The sequence below is a fragment of the Branchiostoma lanceolatum genome, chromosome 5 (genome assembly GCF_035083965.1).
Source record: "Branchiostoma lanceolatum isolate klBraLanc5 chromosome 5, klBraLanc5.hap2, whole genome shotgun sequence".
Taxonomy (NCBI): domain Eukaryota; kingdom Metazoa; phylum Chordata; class Leptocardii; order Amphioxiformes; family Branchiostomatidae; genus Branchiostoma; species Branchiostoma lanceolatum.
Window position 1 is genome coordinate 21,996,091 of NC_089726.1, and position 19,555 is coordinate 22,015,645.

The window sequence follows — 19,555 nt, forward strand, 5'->3', positions numbered from 1 at the left end:
TAAATATTTTGTAAACATCCCCTAGGAAATAGTAAACTCGTTCGGTTCATTTCAGGTCCAAGATGGCGGAAGTTGGGAGTTTGCAAGTCGACCACAGTTACAAACGTGTTGTAGAGAGCTGGTTTCCCGACTTAGTCCAGAAAGAACAGTCTAAAAGCAAAGCTAGCGATGCGGGAGAAACGAACCGAGAGTCTGGGAAGAATCAAAGCCAGCCTGAGAGGTAAGACTTGGGGTTTGGAGGCCGTGTGTGTTATAATTTTGCGTGTTTGTAAAGGGTTTTTTTCAAGTTTCGAAATAAGGAATTTTTATTTCAAATGCATGCGTGTTATTATTGATTGGTAAAGACAAAGGGAATCAGGAATCTCTAAATGTATTTAAAGAATTTTAAAGGTAATTTCTTAAAACAACAGTTGCAACATGTGCTTGTATTGTGCAATCGTTTTTTAAAGGATGTTGATTTCAAGATAATCATTCCAAATTTGAACTTAAAGTGACCGGTGTTTACACTTATTAAATTTACAGTGTAATTTTTCAGGTTGCTATCACCTATAGCCAGGTATATTTACTTTACCATAATGTTCAAGCAAAATAAACATTGTTTTTATTCGAAACATCACATTTGTTTTTCTTGCTATTTTTCTGATACCCAAAAGATTGGACATCCAATGCACTTAGATTTTTTTTAAAGCTTCCCATCTTTAAAAAAAAGGTAAAGCAGTCATCCTCAATTGAGGTGAAGCATAATGCTTTTTCAAGTAGCTAGTGGTGGGGCAAGGAGGCCTCGCCACGGCTCATGTTTTTGGCCAAGCACACCGGGTCACCCCTACTCTTCTCGATACGTGTATTGGGTTCTTTTACGGGCAGAGGTTTGATGCTTGAGGCTTACGCACAAAGCTCCCTCAAACACAGGGCCGCTGGCCTTATGTCACCATCCGAAATGATGAATGCAATCCCTAACAAAACAGCCAAGTTAACTTCCTTTCAAGTAAGTAAAGCAGTCCTCCTCAATTGAGGTGAAGCTAGATGCTTTTTCAAGTAGCTAGTGGTAGTGCAAATTTGCGGCCTTGCCACGGCTCACGTTTTTGGCCAAGTACACCGGGACATGCACTGGTTCTCCTCTCAAAAAGCAATGCTCGAAATTCAGTTTTGGAAATAGGTGCACTAGTGCACCCAACCAAAAAAATTAGGTGCACAGAAAGAATTTTGGGTGCACAACATAGAATAAAGTTGAATGTCAGCAAAACATAATTACAAAGTTTAACGCTCTTAAGAACTTCAACATAGAATAAAGTTGAATGTCAGCAAAACATAATTACAAAGTTTAACGCTCTTAAGAACTTCAATCTGTAATTCTATAGCTATAAACCTTAAGATTTCAAACAAGTGATACATCAAGAACAACAAAAGGTTTTATTATTTTTTCTGATTCTTAATTCAAGAATATTCTGTATACTTACTGTACAATAGTACCCTTATCCTATAGCTTACAAAAATATCTAGGTGCACTGGTGCACCCACAGTCAAAAGTTAGGTGCACAGCTCCAATTTTGGGTGCACACAACTTACAGGTGCACATGCACCCACTATTTCGAGCCCTGAAAAGTGTAGGTTCTTTTACGGACAGAGGCTAATGCCTGAAGCTCCCTCATACACGGGGCTGCGGGCTTTATGTCACCATCCAAAATGACGAATGCTATCCCTAACAAAACAGCCAAGTTAACTCCCTTTGATTCTTTCCATCACTTCAGTACGGCTACTATTAGTGGTGAGAAGTCCCCCTTGAAGTCCCCGAAGAAGAAGAAGCAGACTGTTCCCATGGCAACCAAGATCGGCAGTCTGGTGGAGGGGAAGATCCTTCCGAAGCTGAAGAAGAGACAACAGGTGCAGCAGTGGGAGCAGACAGGTGGGGAGAATGTGGAAACAGTATTGCGTACTTAGTAGTTGTATGCAATGGTGTGCTGACTTTATTTCAATTTTAGTTTCATTAGAATTGCAACAGTGCAATACACGCGGGAGTCGGTGGGACACAGGCAGCTAATGCTGGTGTTGTGACTCGTGACTCACACATAATATACCCGTTTTTACACTTGGGTGTAATGATTTTATCAAAATTGCCATAGTACAATACACGTGGGTCACAGGCAGCTATTGCTGGTGTCATGACCCACACATAAAGCAAAATTTACAGAACACGTGGCAAAACATATATTACACAGACTATAAGTCACAAACAAAGCAATAAATACAATTTTAAAAAGCAGCATAATAAAATATGACCTAACTATCCGTCCATTTTAATAGTCTGGTGTAGTTAGTTACCGGTTCTAGTTCTTTTGTCATAACTGGGCCTCGAAAACATTTGATTCGGGTGTTCTAAATCATTTGATAATTACTATATCATACTGGATTCTGGGCATACACTGCGGAAGCCAGCATCGAATACCACGAGCGAGGCCTTCACATGGAACCCCCCGGGGAAGCGGAAGAGGGGGAGGCCGAGGAACACATGGAGGAGGGACCTAGTGGCCGATGTGAAGGCATCCGGACACACATATGGGAGCAGCTGATAGAGAGGGCCCAGGACCGCAAAGGATGGAGGCATCTAGTCCGTGGCCTATATGCCCAAGGATGGGCGATAGGCCCAAGAAGAAGACTGGATTCTACTTTTATCACACAGGCTTCCATAGAATTTGTACTTCGATTGCGTATTGTCAAAAATTTGAATACTCTGGATTTGGTTGTTGGAATTGTGATAGTTACAATTTTTGTTCGAGGACACCAACTTTTCTGAACTTCTGGCGTATTTTGCATTGAATAACGTGTTTTCTCGGGTGGGTATAACATAAATAGATTACAACACAGTGTATTCCGCATCACCCTCGGTCTCGGCCCTTCCACTGGTCGCATCGCCATCCAGCCGCTGGGTGATACGGGCTGCGGTCGGTCCGGGACTTATTATAATTAGGGCAATATGGAATACAACGTGTTGTTTTCTGTATACCGTATTTTCTCGATTAAAGGACGCATACAATTTCTAGTCGCCAGGATGTTGTAATGTCTGGGACCACATCTCCGGTGCAACTGTCTGTCATGCTTATTTGTTTCTTTTCTAAGTTGTCTTTTTCTCTCCAGAAAGCAAAGCACCCACAGCCGACACAACAGAGAGTGAGGATCAGGACAGTAAGCTGAACTCCCTGTCCCAGCGGAAACAGCCAGGCGGTCAGCCGCAAACTGGACATGAGATGACCGGTCAGTCGCAAGGTGGACGCAAGATGTCCAGGAGTCAGGTACGGAGGATGAAGAGGAGACAGAAGAAGGCCTTGGAGCAACAGACAGCTGGAACACAAGAGTAAGACTAGTACAATTCTTGAATAAAAAGACTCTTTTTTACACAACAAAGTGATTTATTCCACCGACGTTTCGGTGACCATCTGTCACCTTCTTCAAGGCAATTCTGACTGGTTCACATAGTAATGCAGCACAGGTGTTGCTGCTTATACATGATAATGAGATGCATTCCCAAAATGCAAAGTATTTACATATGTACAATCACAGTGGAGGACATCACTGTGCGGTCCCAAAGGTATTAACACATACAAACTAGTACAATTCTTCCTACAAATTACAAAACATATATTACGAAAGTCGCTGTGCTTTTGTTGCGTCAATTAAGATCTTCTTCTGTATTGGTTGGTATAGTTATAACAAAGATAGTTGACAAAAACTGCTTGAAACAAATTCTTACTACATATTACAAAACATGATTTGGTTGGGATCGTAATAACAAAGAAAGTTGAGAAAAACTGCTTGAAACAAATTCTTACTGCAAATTACAAAACATGAAATGCTTGGTATAGTTATAACAAAGATGGTGAGAAAAACTACTTGAAACAAGAGTCTTAGGACCCAAAATCTCCATGAAACGTTGTTTTTCCATTAAACCAGTTCCCCCAATTCTATATCTCTCAATGGTATGACCCACACTGTAAGGGGAGAAGTCTGACCCACTTTCGCTGTAAATAGCTACTGACAGGTGGGGTGCCAGATGACAACACTGCAGATATAGATTTTCCTCATTACTTATGCAAATTAAGTCCAATTTGCATAATTTGCAGTTCATTGTATACATCTCTGCTTAAGCTACCTGCATAGTGAATAACATGAAAATCTGTCGCTCCTTTCTTGAGTTATTCTCCTTTGAAGATTTTGACAAATACGCCATTACAGTTCCAGTGACACATACCAGGGGGCCCAAAATCGACCTTTCTCCTCCCGACACCTACCCACATACCAAATATCATTACAATTCATCTACACATTCTATACTTATGCTGATTTTAAGCATCCGGTGACACATACATACACACACGGTGACACAAACATACACACACGCGCACACACACGCAAACGCACTAACTTTGCATGATTTGCACTTCAGTGTGTACATCTCTGTCCAACCTTCCTGCGTACCAAATAACATGGAAATCTGTTGTTCCTTTCTTCAGTTATACCCCTTTAGAACATTTTTACAAATAGGCCATTGTAGTTCCAGGGACACAAACCAGGGGGCCCAAAATCGACCCTGACCACTCTCCTTCCAGCGCATACCCACATACCAAATATCATTACAATCCATCTACACGTTCTACAGTTATGCTGACTTTAAGCATCCAGCGACACACATGCAAACGATTTACCTCCTTACTTATGCAAATTTGGTCTCATTTGCATAGTTTGCACTTAAGTGTGTACATCTTGGTCTAACCTACCTGTGTACCAAATAACATGACGATCTGCCGATCCTCTCTTCAGTTCTTCTACATTGAAGATTTTTAAAAATACGCCATTGCAGTTCCAATCACACATGCCAGGGGGCCCAAAATCGACCTTGACCTTCCTCCTCTTAACACCCACCCACATACCAGAAATCATTACAATCCATGTACAGGTTCTACAGTTATGGTGACTTTAAGCATCCGGTGACACATACATACACACAAACACCAAACGCAAGCAAAACAGTATATCCATGAAAAAGCCTTTTTTCATGGAGATAACAAATGAAATATACGCCAAAAATAGTTACTCAAGCAACTGGATGAAATTTTGAAACAGACGTTTCAGATAGCATCCGCTGGTAGAACTAGGTTTTTATACTAAAACTCTGAATAGATATGTTAATGAAGTAAAGACAATTTCAGATGGTTCAATAGAATAGCAAGTTAAGACAAGGTTGTATGCTAATGAATCAATTAGCTCCTGTTGCTTAAGGAAATATAGCAGACAGACGGTCCTTGCCATAGTCTAGGAAACATTGTTGTTTTGAGGTTCATTAAAGATTTCCATTATCGTGTACTGTATAATGAAAATTGATATCAAAAGGGCTTATTTCCTCTGCAGAAGCTCAATCTATTACGCTTCAGTATCTAGGACTTTATAATCTTTTATTTTGTTGGTTCCAACAATACACAGACCATGGGTTTTGTTTCCCATGTAAATGAATCATAAGAATAAAAAAAAAATTATAGGAATAGAACCCATGTTCTAAACCATGCTGTTGTTCAATTTTTCAGTGTGCCAGAACCAGAAGCAGTGACAGGACAGTTTCCAACCCTGGAGAACCTCTTACAGAGCCCCTCCAAGGGGCCACAGGGAAAAGAGGAAGACATTGGGCAAAACAAGGACAAAGAAAATAGCACAGGCAAGAAGAACAATGGCCCAAAAAAGTCACCAAGTCATGCAGGGGTGAATGTTAAAGTAGAGACATCATTGCAGAAACATAAAGATGGAAAAGAAGAAGAAAGCAAAGAAATGAAAATTTCTGCTACAGGGTCATCAGCTACTAGTGTAAAGATAGAAGATATTGCAGCTACTTCTCAAGCAATGAAGGACACTGTTGGTGAGAAAACATCCACCCCTCACACTCAAAAGGGACAGATAAAGGTAAAGAAGGAACGGAAAACCCCATCATCTTCTTCTGAAGAAAAGAAGACAGCTACCAATGAACAACCATCATTGCCTCACATAGGAGAAAAGAAAGTGAAGAAAGAATCCTCATCTCCAAATACTTCTAAAAGTAAGAAAGACTCCACAGGTGAGGAGGAAACATCACCTCCTTCCTCTCAAGTAGGACAGAAGCAAGTTGAGACAGAACCCAAGACTTTAGATACAGTTAACAGGAGTGATGACGGCACATTTCAGAGCCCAGCGTCACAGAAAACATCTTCTGTAAATGATGGTGGTACTATGAGCACGCCTGGATCAAAGAAAAAGAAAATCAAGAAGGATCAGCGAAGTCAAGAACGGTCTGTGACAAAATCACCAAAGTCTTCCAAACTAACAGCAGAAAAACAACAAGAAACAAGTCTGAAGTTGTCCAGTCCAAAGGATGAGACAAAAGAAGACCAGGGTATTAGTCCAAGCCCAGAAAGGAAAAACAAAAGAAAAAGATCCCAGGCTACACAGAAGCAGACTTCACCAGATCTGACAGTTAGGTCTAAACCAGGCAGTTCTGATTGTGATTTGAACAAAACTGCAGAGAGGAGAGACTTGGAACAGAAAGACACAAGTCAAGACACAAGTGTTCTTGTGTCAAGTAAACGGAAGAGAAAAAGACGTAATAAGTCCAAAGAACCACCTTCGGAAGAATTAGCAGAGTCAAAGGAAGTTAAAGCAGCCTTGAAGAAGAATGTGAACTTAATCCAGGTAAACCTAAGTCTCACATTTGATGCAGAACAGGTAGGTAATGCAGAAGAAGATGCTAGCACACCTGGGGAGGGTAGGAAAAAGAGAAAACGGAGAAAAGCCAAGAAAGTTGTGACACCTGAGGAGCAAGAACCACATGCACCTGTTGAACCTTCACCTGTTAAGAAACCCAAGCTGCAAAACCAACCTGATCTGCTAGGAGGTGCTGCTAAACAGACAACAGAAAAAAGCACTACTTCAGTTTCTCAAGCCAGTCCTACAACTGGTCAAAAAACAAGTCTAGCTAAGAAGGAAAAGAAGAAAAGAAAGAATCCTTTGGTTGCAGAACAAGGCAGTGAAAAGGAAACAGCGGAAGACAACATTGTCTCAAATACAGAAGAGACACCAGCCAAGAAGCAAAGACTTTCTACTGAAAATACTGAAAAGGGGCCGCATTCTACTGATAATGTCGCTACTTCTGATGCACAACCAACAGCTGCTCTGAAAAGGAAGAGAAGGAGGGCAAGGAGGAGAAAAAGGACATCTTCAGAACAGGTATGCTACAGTTACTATAGAATAGTTTTGTATCTTTTTCTATCCCTTTACTAGTATGCTATTCTTACAGGTATAGTTAAACCTGTTCAGGGGACTACCTCCAGTGACATTAAAACAGTCCTGTCCAGTTTTACATAGTTAATCCCACCCTGTCCTAAGCAACCACCTGTCCTAAGCAACCGTTTTTCCTCTGTCCCAATTTAATGGTTGCTGAATCCAGGTTTGACTGTACCAGGCATCATGCTATTTTTTAGACTCATTACGGTCCTAAAACTGTTATTCTTTGTACATGTACTTTTGTGTAGAATTTGGACTGCAACATTTTCAGAGAAGGATCCGAATTTTTGTACCTAAAACTATTGTCAACATTTCAAGTTTATATTTTTCTCTGTATCTTCAGAGTCAGTCATCAGAGACAGGAGCAAATTCTGCAGTTGAGCCTGCATTGAAGGAGGGCAGTACAGTCAGTCCTGGAAAACCTGAGGTGAGAGGTCAAAGGGTACATGAAATGGCGTCACATGGCATAATGGCAGGGTGTCTAGCCCAGAACCCAGCGGTCCTGAGTTCAAATCCCCTGACATACCCCATTGATGTTGTTCCCTTGGTAAAGGCACTTGGGATTTTCCTCACTTCACTCAGGTGAAAAGGAGTACCTATATATACAGATGTAGCTTCGAAATTCGGTTAGGGACATCCCTAATCAAATAAGGAATTAAATGGAAGCCCCATATGTTTGAGCAGAGACACACCTCAAGCACATAAAGGAACCCACCACACGTATCGACAAGAATAGGGGTCCTTCCCGGTGTGAGTTGATCAAATATATCTGTTCGAATATGCAGCTTGTTCTGTTCAGTACAAACCTGGTGGTTACACCAAACAAACAAACAAACAAACAAAAAAGTGGTGTGTAGTGGTCTACACAAAGATATTGTACATATCTTAAGTACAGTTATATTTTTCTCTCTAACTTCAGAGTCAGTCGTCAGAGACAGGAGGCAGTACTGCAGTGGAGCCTGCATTGAATGATGGTGGTACAGTCAGTCCTGCAAAACCTGAGGTAAGATTTTAGAGGATGCATGAGGTGATGTAGTGTGGTGAAATGGCAGGGTGTTCGGCCCAAAACCTAGTGGTCCTGGGTTCGAATCCCTATTGATGGAAGTTATGTCCTTAGGAAAGGCACTTTACAGAAGTTTCCATACTTTACTCAGGTAAAATGAGTACCTAGCTTAGGTTAGGGACGTCCCTCGAATAGGACATTAAATGGAAGTCCTGTGCTTGGGGACAGCCACACCTCAAGCACTTAAAAGACCCACCACACTTATCGACAAGAGTAGGGGTCCTTCCCGGAGTGAGTGGATCAAATAAATCTGTCCAGATAAGCACTTTGTACTGTTCAGTACAAACCCGGTTTGCTACACCAAACAAACAAACAAACAAACAAAGAAGTGGTGTGCAGTCAGGTCTAGATTTTGCATTCTACTGGTAAGGAGTTCAGTTCTTTGCAATTGGATGGGACGTAAAGCTGGAGGTCTTGTGTTTAAGGAGAGCCACACTTCGAGCACATTAAAGAACCCAACACACTTATTGATAAGACTAAGGGTTCAATTGCAGTGTGAGTGGATCAAACCTTAGTCTTAACTAACAACTTAGCTTTTACTTTATATCAGTACTTCCAAAAATACAAATCTAATGTGTTACACCTTGAGGCATTTTACCAGTTACTGTAAATGCAGACATGTTTGCGTGGATTTAAATTCGCAGTAAGGAGAAAACAGAGTGTTTGCAGTAATTTTGACTTTGTGTTTGAAACAATGGTGAAGCTACAGTCATACAATGGAATAGCTTTTTGTGGTAGTTTTAAGTTTGCGGTAAAGAGTCCACCGCAAAAACTGCGAACATAAAACCACCTTTCATTTACAGGATACCAAACAAGCAAATAGACAAACTTAGCAATTCACCTATTGTTTAGCCACATCTAGCTTGCTTCTTTTTTAGTATGCCAGTGCATTTCCATATCTAAAGTAACCATATCATCCTATAAAAGGTAAAGCGGTCAATCCTCAGACTGAGAATAAAGCATGACACTTTTTGGTTAGCTTGTAGTGCAATGCTGCTTCAGTATGGCTCACGTATTTAGCCAAGCACACTGGATCACCCCTACTCTTCCCGATAAGTGTGTTGGGTTCTTTTGTGTGCAGAGGTTTGACACTTGAGGCTCACGCGCGAAGCTCCCTCATATGCCGCAGGCTTTACGTCACCGTCCAAAATTACGAATACAATCCCTTACAACATGTCCAAGCTGGGCATCCGACCCCAGGATCGAACTCCGGCCCGCAAAATTTGATCAAGGTGCCAAAATACATGTAGCAGGGTTGCATTACTGCTTGCGCCACGGGAACATGTCTTAACACCCTAAGGTCCTATTTATAGTACCAGCACCACATGTCCAACCCGTCCAGCTCCCCAGCTGACCTCTGACCTGATACGGGAGCCTGTGTAGTTCTTACCTCCTCCAGGTACTGATGTTACACCTGAGACAAACAATGGCCTATTGTCTCAGCACACCTGAATTCGGGTAGGGTTACACTGTACAACACAATGGCACCAACACATGTACCAAACGTGACTCGTGTTTGGACTGTTCCATTCTGGGTGAGGGGGCCCTGGGTTGTTATCTTCGCCTAGTAGATTATGTTTTTGGTTGCGCCAGCTGTTGGGTGGGTCTATATATGTGTGTCAAGAGCATAACTCGAGAAACCTTTGATGAATTGTCATGATTTTTGGTAGGTGTGTAGTGGTTGTGCAAAGGAAGGTCAAGTTTAAATATCATTTACCTGGCGTTTTTCAAAAGTACTGCAGAGGAATTTGCATGTTTGTGTGTTTGCATGAAGGCAAAAGAAGTGACGGAAACGTTGATGGATCTTCATAACTTTTTGTAGGTGTGTAGCGGTTGTGGGAACGGAGGTAAAGTTCGCAACTGGTTTACCTGGCCCTTTTCTACCGTTGTGCAGCGAGATTTGTATGTTTCTGTGTTTGTATGTCGCCAAGATAACTTGAGAAGCTGTTAATGGTTCTGTATGATATTTATTTTCTAATGAGAACATTCCTGATGTGGAAAGACTAGAAAGTCAGAAAATCTGTCTGATTATAAAGTTTTCATGTCAATTACAAAATGTATCAGATATTGTAAATATAGTAGTGTCTGTATAATTTTTCAACTTATTTTCTTGATCACATTCTCAGGATGAATCTGTCACCACTTTGTCACCAAAGACGAAAAGGAAGAGAAAAAAAAGAAGAAGATAAGAAGGATGTCTTGCTGAGGAAGCCTGGTACGTGGCAATTTGAATTTTCTTCATGAATAAATGAATGGTGATGAACTAAACACTGTCTTTGAGTCATGACTTAAAGTTATTTCCTTACTTAGGTTATGTATCTTGAAAGTTTTAAAGATGTTGGAATTGTCCTGGGTTTGTGACTTGAGCTTTGTATTTGTATGTATTTGACAAGAGCTCAGAAACACACCATCTGACATGCCATGAGACATACATTAAGTTACAATCTTCCATTCTTAACACCACACGGGACTAACACACCTGTCTAAATTATTTTCTATGTTATCATGGAAGCTCATCTGTGTTGGTAGTAATCATAATACAATGCTAAACTTTCTTCCAACACTAAGGTATTCACCAATCAAATTTTCAACCACCACTGTCGACTTCTTCAGGATCAATAATGACCAATCACTGTCAAACGTAAACTCGCGAGAGTTACAGACAAGTGACTTTATTGACACGTGTCTTTACGGATACGTGACCTCAGCAATTGGTCAAATGTGCCAGGAGTGTTTTTTGTTGTAATCTAGTTGCTGGTAAATTTGCTCACCTGTATTTTCTGTCTTTCTACAGAAGCTGTTATGACTCAGGCCACTGCTTATATTATAAAGAAGCTGCATCTTCAAGACATTAAAGTAACATCCAAAATATAAGAGTTTAAAGTAACCTCTAAGTGCCAATGTTTATTACCCAGTTAGGCCACACCAATTTACATGTAATTTCTTGGTTAACAGATTTTTTAGAAAAATGCTAGATTGGAAAATCAACATGAAAACAGAATCGCAGATGAAAGTCTGTACTTTGGTGCACACAGTTTCAGGGAGTGAACAGGGTCAGGTGTAAGTTTTCACCCCAGCCTTCTGTTTTAATGATGTCCTTGTGCTAAAATTTAAAAGAAAATCTGTTAACCAAGAAATTAAATTGCTGTGGCCTTAGTGTCAGAAAAAGAGTAAGAACACTACTTTAAGATTAAAAATATAATTTTAAAACATCACATTTTTGGTTCATTTTTTAATTATTAAAGCCACTAAATGTTGCAATATACCTTAAGTCTACTAATTGTTGCACTTTTTTAAATTTAATGTTCCCCACAGTTTCAATGTACCATTGCCAACTTGAGGATCCTGTATTATTTTGATTGTCAAAAAAAGCTCCCTGTTGTATATAACTAAACAACTTAGTATGGAAGAATAATCAGTATGTTTTGTAATACATGTACTACTAATCTTGAATCCAATGATACTAAGAATTGTTTAAATCATTGTTTTGCCATTAGTTCTATTTTTCTCAAGTGGACAGACGGAACTGTAAATCATTTACTTCTAAAACAATCATGCAAAATACTCACAGCCAAAGTTTTTGATTTGATTTTGTATATTCATGCATGAACATTGAAATAGATAGTTATGCCTTTTTGTTGGACCACTTGAAACTTTATCAAAGATATTGTCACAACATTTTAGTGAACTTCAAGGTATGTGTACGTCCAATATTCAATTTTGTAATTATTGTTAGTGTTGCCTCTACAAAAAAGTATTTTCTAGTTTGCCTCTTCTGACAAAAACAGAAAAATGCAATGTGTTCTTTTAACTAAATATTTAGTTATCTTGATATGAGATTTATAGATATTAATCTAGTTAATATGTTTAACTTATTGAATCAGATGAAATAGACCTTGTTTTGTAGTTTGTTATTAAAAAAATCAAAGCTTGTGTTCATGATTTGGACAAGAAAACAACTTGCATCAATGTTGAGGGCGAAACAAACGAATTCGACATTTCACTTTATAGTGATTCTCCATAAAAGAATTTTGTCACTTTTTGTCACTTCGGTTTTAGTACACGAGACTTTGCTGAACTGTCTTAAGAATGTTTGTTATTTGCATATCTGTTTCCGTTTCAATAAGCTGTATTGGAGTAGCCTATACGAAGACACAAAAAACGTGTACTCATTCTAGTTATTTGTTTTATGTTCTTTGAGGCGTTGACCTCATTTGTATTCTAGTTCACGGTTGGTTAATAACATTTTGTTATCTTAATTATGTTATATTAATGTTACTTTTATGCGAGTTTTGTTAAAGCTTCTTAACAAAAAAATAGTTAATTACCAAGTAAAGAGCTTTGGGGAATTCCCTTGCACTTCCTTTTAGTTCTTGATGTAACAGAAAAAGTGCACTTGCCATTGAATGATGAAGGAAGGTATTTTCTTAAAATGTTACACACATGACGTATAATGTACATAGATACATAAAGATCATTTTTGTTATTTGTAACCTGGCGTACTTATTTCAGTCTATATGCAGTAACAACTATAATCACGAAAGAAAGAAAATGCATTTTCCTTTCAATATCAATACATTAAACATATTATCGGGGACTTTTAACTTCCGTAATCAGCAGTTTCTAGGCGTTTGTATTTGTTGTTCGAAAGTCACTAGTACTAGTAACCTAGCAGCTGAATAGGAGGAAGCTAAGCTTCAAAGTTCATCTGTGTTGGTAGAAGAAGTCATTCTGAAACAAGTTTTAACTGTTATTTTCAAGACACTGTCGACAATTTGGGTATTAAAGTCCAATTTTGTGTTGGAAATAACAGTTAAAATTTGTTTTCAGAAGAAGGAAGCTAATCTTAGCTATGACGTCATACCCACCTGTTCGAATGGTATGTACATTAAAATCTGTTGTTTCGGGTCAACTTATGGTTCCGGGTAGTGCTGCATACCTACACCCCGGACCTGATCCGGACTGGACCTAACGTTTAGGTTCAAGTCCCCAAAAATCTAAACGTCTTGAAACAAGTCCGGACATGAAAAAAAAACCTCACACTTATACTCTCCTTTTTTGTCTAATTTGCAATGAACAAAATCTGAAAACACGGCTGTTTTTGTGTCTATAACTGAACTTTTGTGTTTACTACTGACTGTAAATAGTTTCACATAGTTAATATTGTTATTTCAAAGTTTTCGAATTGCATGTGAAATATATGCCAATATGCAATTTTACATGTAACAGAAAAAAAAATATCTAAGAACACATATGCTATGAATTTAGGTCCGGACTTATAACTCCGGACCTGAACCTAAACCTCTGGATCTGAATCCGGACCTGAGCCTGAACACGGGTTTAGGTACACAGCACTAGTTCCGGGTGTGTCTGGAAAAAATTAGCCTCCAACAGGCCTTCCTGATAGGTTAAGGATAGTGAATTTCACGAATTTGACAAAGATATTAGATATTTATCCGGAAGAATGAGCCCGTAGTTATTGTAATAACGAAGGCATATTTTAGCCTAACTTTGACTTTTTCGCACGCTCGCATTAATTTTGAAGCGCCCGGATAATGACATCCATATAATTGCATTAGTTTGGCCAATATGTAAATGAAAACCTGTGTTGGCCAAACTCCCCTGGAAAGTTATTTTCCCTATAACTAGCGTAGTTAGTCTGGTAGATAGTAGAGACAGAAATAGATATTGCATTAAGTCACAGTCACACACATGTAGTGAGATGTCTTATTCTTTGTCACATTTTTATGAGGCTATGACAAAGGCGATAATCAACCAAGATCTACGACGATCATATTTCTAAAACAGCGGAGTTCTGCAAGACAATTTACGTCGTAAATTTGTCGTACGACCTAGTATGCGACAGTTTCCTCACACTGCACGAAATGACCTCGGATCCGGACAGGAGAAACGGGATCCGGAACCTCAGATCGGTAAGAATCCGGACGGATATGGGTGCTGTAAAGTACTAAAACGAAAATATTTACCTGAATTATTAACTTTCATGTGCGAGTGGTATACCACATCAAGGGTACCACTTGCATATGTAGGAGAATGTAGGTAAATTTGAGTTGTGTTAGTACAATACGGCACCCATAACCGTCCGGATTCTTACGTATCTGAGGTTCCGGATTCCGTCTCTCCTGTCCGGATACGTCAGGATCAAAACAGTTGATTAAATCGCTTAAAAGCGAATCACACACAATTTATATTTATTCTACTAATCCCAATTGATCCCAATTACCTGCTAACTTAGATACATCAGGCGAAAACAAGCGTGATTTGAGAGTTGACAAAAAACAAATGGCGGTTCCACGGGTAGTTTGTCACGAGTGTCTAGCGCCACAAAGCGACTGTTTGAACGTTGATAGGTCAAGTGGCCTGTAGTCACACGTTACCCCCGCTACTGTTGATAAGAACCGCGATAGTGTCACCCGTACAAAGAACTGTAAACTTGCGCGGAGCAACTATGGGGTGACAAATTTGCGTTTGCGTAACTGTTCGCTTGTGTAAGACCAAGAGAGGGTGATATTTGTCTTGGTTGTTTGGGTAGAAATAAGTGGATAGAAGGTACACGGTTGTTTAAATGTTTTGTATATAATTACGAAAACAGTGGAACAGAGAAGGCAAAAATTGCTTCTCTTCCCGCCATACGTGGAAGTTTTGATGTCATAAATATCTTTTTACTACCTCAGAATTTGTAATCGGAGAACATTATACTGTAAGAATTGCAAGACACGTTTTTCTTGTTATTTGGTGACCGGACAATGGTACCCGGAGATTTTTAAAAGCACTGTATAAATTACGTAATCTCCAAGCAGATGCGAGGTGTCTGGCCGTTTTTTCTGAGTCTTTTCGCCCTTTATGTTTTTATCCTCAGGGTTTTTAGTGATCTCAAAGCAGATGTAAGGATATACTAAATTCGTGGCGTTTTACCCCCTGCTTTGGCAACATTTAGTTCTATTTTCTAGTCTGATATTGTATCGCCCTCTCGTGCTAATCGTTAAAAAATGATACAATAATTGAAAAGAGAACTATCAAAAATACAACACTAGAAAGCTAGAACTGCCAAAACTACAGTATTATGCCCGCACATGGGTTCGCCCTTAGTAATAGCCTCCGGCTAGTTGGGCAATCCCTGCATGTACATGCTGAACCAATAAATAAATAAATAAAAACAGATGTAAACCACTGAGAATGAGCCGGCTCCTTACATCTACCTGGAGACTTATGATTCGCAACCCCTCACGACAGTATGACTTAGAGAACGATTTTTTTAAAGAACATTTTAGCAGATTGTTTCAAGATTTCTGGAAAGCAATCCTTGTCGAGAAGGGCGATGAAAATATTGAACTAAAATGTCCGGAAGAACTTTTATCCCAGCCCATGCTTATCAGATCTCGGCCGGTCAAGTACTTTGTTATTTAGTTACAGGCGTCTCAGACTTTGGCCTAAATTGTCAATTATCCGTGCTATATTGTGCATTTGTTTAAAGAAAAAGAAAACATGTATCTAATCCATTTCGTAGACTCTTCAATCCCTTTTTTCTGTGTGCAAAAGAGCTCGATGAAAAAAAATTCGTTACGTTCTTGCAGTTTTTGGGGGACGTCACTACGAGAGACACGTTCCAGAAAGACACCAAAATCACTTGAGCGACATACACCCGTGTCAAATGTGTCGTGCGACAAGTTTACGACAGCAAAAGGACGTTCTTGAGACAGTTGTGAGAGTGTCGTGCAAATATTCGCCGTCTTGTGTCGGACAGGATTGTCGTAGATCTTTGTCTGTTCCAGCCTTGGTAAAAATCGTGTGACAAAAAAAAATCAATGTACGCGTGTGTGTCTACGCCTTAACCTCAACCCACAATGTAGACTTTGCACTTCCTCGCTACCCTACATATATCACTCACTGTGTACCTCACAAATACACGGAAATATATACAGGAGTCACTCTATACCAAGCAACATCTGAAAAAATGGGTCGACTTGGTATAGGTTGAGTACCGCAAATACCGTGAGTGTGTGCGTACACAGTTTCTCCATTCTCTATCGCCCCGCTGATTAGTTTACGGTATTAAGCGGTATTAGATAGGGGTACATTTGTTCTCGTCGTGAATGGGGCCCTATAAATGTGCAACTAGCTCCTATGGTTGCGTTTCGACTTTGTTCTCGGGTTTTAGCTGGTGGACAAAGCCTGTGTGTTTGCGATAGGTGTACTTAGCCAATGGTGGGAGGGACCTGGGATAATGTAATACCGTAGGATACAGTGATACATGCTCGGGTGTCAGGCACAGGTCGCGGCAGGCTATTCAGAACGGCGCAACTCTATCTTAGGCCCGTGCAAACAAGCGTCTCGGGTTTGGCGTAGGCGAGCGGTCGGAGGTTGAGGGGGCACGTCGCGTAGCGTTGCGAGGGTCGACAGAAAGGGGGGACACACACAACAAACCGGAGGTTCCTTTTCTCTCGTGCGGAGAGAAGACTCCGCGATTTCACGGAGGGATTTTTAGGAGGATGCGTTATCAGCTTTAGAGATGGCAGACGAGGGACCGACAGCCACCTTACCGGCGTTGTACATCCCTCCCCTCATCGGGCCGGAGGAGAGTCAGCCGGCGGTGGGGGAGGCGATGCTGCCCGCCGGGGACGACATCAAGCTGCCCTTCCTCTCAGGTAAGCCTTACCACAAACTTTCACACCTCTTAAGAAAACTTTCTTAACCCCGGGGATATGTTCCGGATCAAAGGAGTCTTAAAAACAAGTCTTAAAGACACGCCGAGTGATAAAACGTGTCTAAGTAGGACGTCCAGCGAGACAACTACGCCATAGGATCCGAGTGCTAAAGACGGGTGTTATGTGTACGCAGTGTTGTTGCCATTCTGTACCGGCTACTGTTTCACATGCTCCGCCGGGAAAAAATCAATTACGTTGTGACAGGCAAAAGTACAGGTCCTCACGGAAAGGAGTTAAGTTGCAGGAACTTGAAGAATGTAATCCGGTTTCTTAGGTGTAGATCTTGGTGGATGTCTTTGGCGTTGTGTGAGGGCAGATTTGTCGCTAAGGTGGGGCTTGAGGAAACGTCACAGGCACACGGGCCGGAAGTTTTGCTTGTGATCAGGAAATGAAGAAATACTGGCATTTGCTAACTCTAAAGCATATTAGTACCTTTCTTTCTCGATTTGCATTCGGTACTTTGTTCGTTTCGTAGTGATAGGCATTGACATTGAAAACATTACTTGAAACGCCACGGGGTAAGAAAAATGTCCAAGGGCGAACGGAGACTATACCTCTACATGGACTTTGCTTCCTGATAAAATGTGTTTCATACTCTACTAGGGATTCTTAAGTATTAAAAAAAACTAGGCACGTACATTTCTTGTCCTTTTGAAACATTTGTATCTATGCAAATCTTAGAATTGGTAGCAAGTATCCAGTTCGTAAAACATCTTTGTCTTGATGTAGAATCCCCATAACATCGTCAAGACAGTAGTTTGACTGTTTTTAATTGCTTAGTTGTAGGGTAGTTTTAGTGTGACCCACAGTAAAGAAAAATTAATTGGTATGACCACGTGTTACGGTCATCGGGACTAGCCAAAACTATCATGCAAGGAACCGTCCAGGGTGGAATAAAGAAAAGGTAGGCAACAGAAAAGATGGAAGAATGATATCAGCGCATGAAACACTAAAAAAAAAAAACACGAAAAAAGCCTTGAAAACTGGTTGTCAGATCTGTTGCGCCCCAATGGTGAAATAGTTAGCCTAAGGGATAGATAAAATGAGACGAGAAGGGTGTATACAGTAGTCTAACCCCACTGTTGTGTCCAGCAGGTATGGGCGGCGAGGCGCTGGCTGAAGAAGTTCTCCGAGCTCCGCCCGAAGGCGACGAGGCGGAGAACCTGGACCTGCTCTCGCCCGACAAGCTGCCTCCCCTCCCCCATCCCCCCGTCAGGGTACGGTCATGTTTGTTTGTTTGCTTGCTTGTTCATTTGTTTGTTTGTTGACAGAATAATATCATGCCTCCTACTATCCTACAATCTATTATCTCAAATATATGCCGCAAATTGCCCGCCCCCCCCCAAAAAAAAACAGATAAAAGTGTCGAAGAACGACAAAGTCGATTCTAAAGTCAAAGCAGAATTTTTGAAGGAACCAAAATGAAGAATCTATTACTCGGTATACTATACTCCGTGTGCTTAGTCATTTCTTCAACCTTCCCGACCACGTAGATGTCATAGTGAAGGCTTTTCCTTTTTTTTCACGCTTGCATCGGTTTTTGGAATTCTAGAGGATGTAATCCATTCCATTGAATTACTTTGGCCTCAGTATATGATAAATGATTTAAAACCTAAGGAATGCACGGAGGGGTGTTTTATTGGTTTATATTTATGATGTTTCGTGAGGCCTTTATTGATTCCTAGCTACTGCACATTCTGAAGTTCATATATCGAGTTCCAAGTAGACAGGCGCGAAATACAAATATCTACTATGTACAACATATCGTATCGTAATACACCCCAAAACACAATCCAACGTTTAGTAGAAACACACACATTAAACTGATGCTTAAACCGAATGGCAGATTTTCAATCTATGGAGGAAAAAATACCAAAATAACACATTAAAAGGGCAAAATAACAACATCACATACGCATGATAATTTATACCAACCTAATGTACAGTTATTTACTTAACATCACTTTGTCGATGCAAAGCGGCACCACTCAAAGAGCGCACCCGATTCTCGGACACAACAAGAGTTTACATTGTTAAGTGTGCTCCTAAGCTTAAGCGCACATCTAAGAGCGATCTTTTGACGTTTTCTGTGTGAAGTGGCTAGTTTTCTCTACAAATGGGATCGCTTGTGTTCTACCCCTCTCCTGTAGTGACTGCCAATAGTGTTTACGTTTCTGTCCTTTTATAGTCTAAGTGCCACCGGTCCCAGTTAACGTAAGCCACCTTTTGGAATCGAAAATTCGTTTATTTTTCCCACTTTCTTTTGTTTATCAAGGATCAGTTTGTTGCAGCTATTTTCGCTGCGGCGTTCCCACGATAGTAGCATTCCAAATAAAATCAATTATCACCGAGCTATGCTCCCATTTGTTAAGATGAGGCTACAAGAAAAACATTTTAAATCTGATTTTGAGGACGTAGTGTTTAAGTAGACAACGTGGCGTTTTGCATGAACTTGAACTGACCGCTCTTA

At 40.3% G+C, this 19,555-nt stretch overlaps 2 protein-coding genes across 5 annotated transcripts in view; both read left to right on the forward strand.

The window, feature by feature from the left end:
• Positions 1-50: 50 nt before the first annotated feature.
• Positions 51-12,618, forward strand: LOC136435710 (micronuclear linker histone polyprotein-like). Of its 2 annotated transcripts, XM_066429376.1 has the most exons (8): positions 51-220; positions 1,749-1,903; positions 3,133-3,349; positions 5,574-7,239; positions 7,640-7,723; positions 8,216-8,299; positions 10,486-10,574; positions 11,154-12,618. In XM_066429376.1, exons 1-7 carry the CDS (start codon positions 63-65, stop codon positions 10,546-10,548), a joined length of 2,427 nt encoding a protein of 808 aa, XP_066285473.1. In that variant the 5' UTR covers positions 51-62; the 3' UTR covers positions 10,549-10,574; positions 11,154-12,618. The 2 variants fall into 2 exon arrangements, with proteins under 2 accessions (XP_066285473.1, XP_066285474.1); XM_066429377.1 differs by lacking the exon at positions 7,640-7,723.
• A 4,056-nt stretch (positions 12,619-16,674) lies between these two features.
• Positions 16,675-19,555, forward strand: part of LOC136435711 (uncharacterized) — a 41,171-nt gene continuing 38,290 nt past the window's right edge. Inside the window, exons 1-2 of one of the 3 annotated variants that reach the window (XM_066429378.1) lie at positions 16,675-17,025; positions 18,178-18,302. In XM_066429378.1, the coding sequence (XP_066285475.1) occupies positions 16,890-17,025; positions 18,178-18,302 (261 nt within the window). In that variant the 5' untranslated portion in view covers positions 16,675-16,889. The remainder of the gene's footprint in view (positions 17,026-18,177; positions 18,303-19,555) is intronic. The other 2 variants (XM_066429379.1, XM_066429380.1) reach the window with 2 other exon arrangements.

What these genes read in the sequence shown, in the direction of transcription:
- LOC136435710 (XM_066429376.1), top strand. Translation starts at nt 63, where the DNA reads ATGGCGGAAGTTGGGAGTTTGCAAGTCGACCACAGTTACAAACGTGTT. An exon ending in AATCAAAGCCAGCCTGAGAG is followed by an intron (nt 221 to 1,748) that starts GTAAGACTTGGG and finishes CCATCACTTCAG; the next exon opens with TACGGCTACTATTAGTGGTG. An exon ending in CAGACAGCTGGAACACAAGA is followed by an intron (nt 3,350 to 5,573) that starts GTAAGACTAGTA and finishes TCAATTTTTCAG; the next exon opens with TGTGCCAGAACCAGAAGCAG.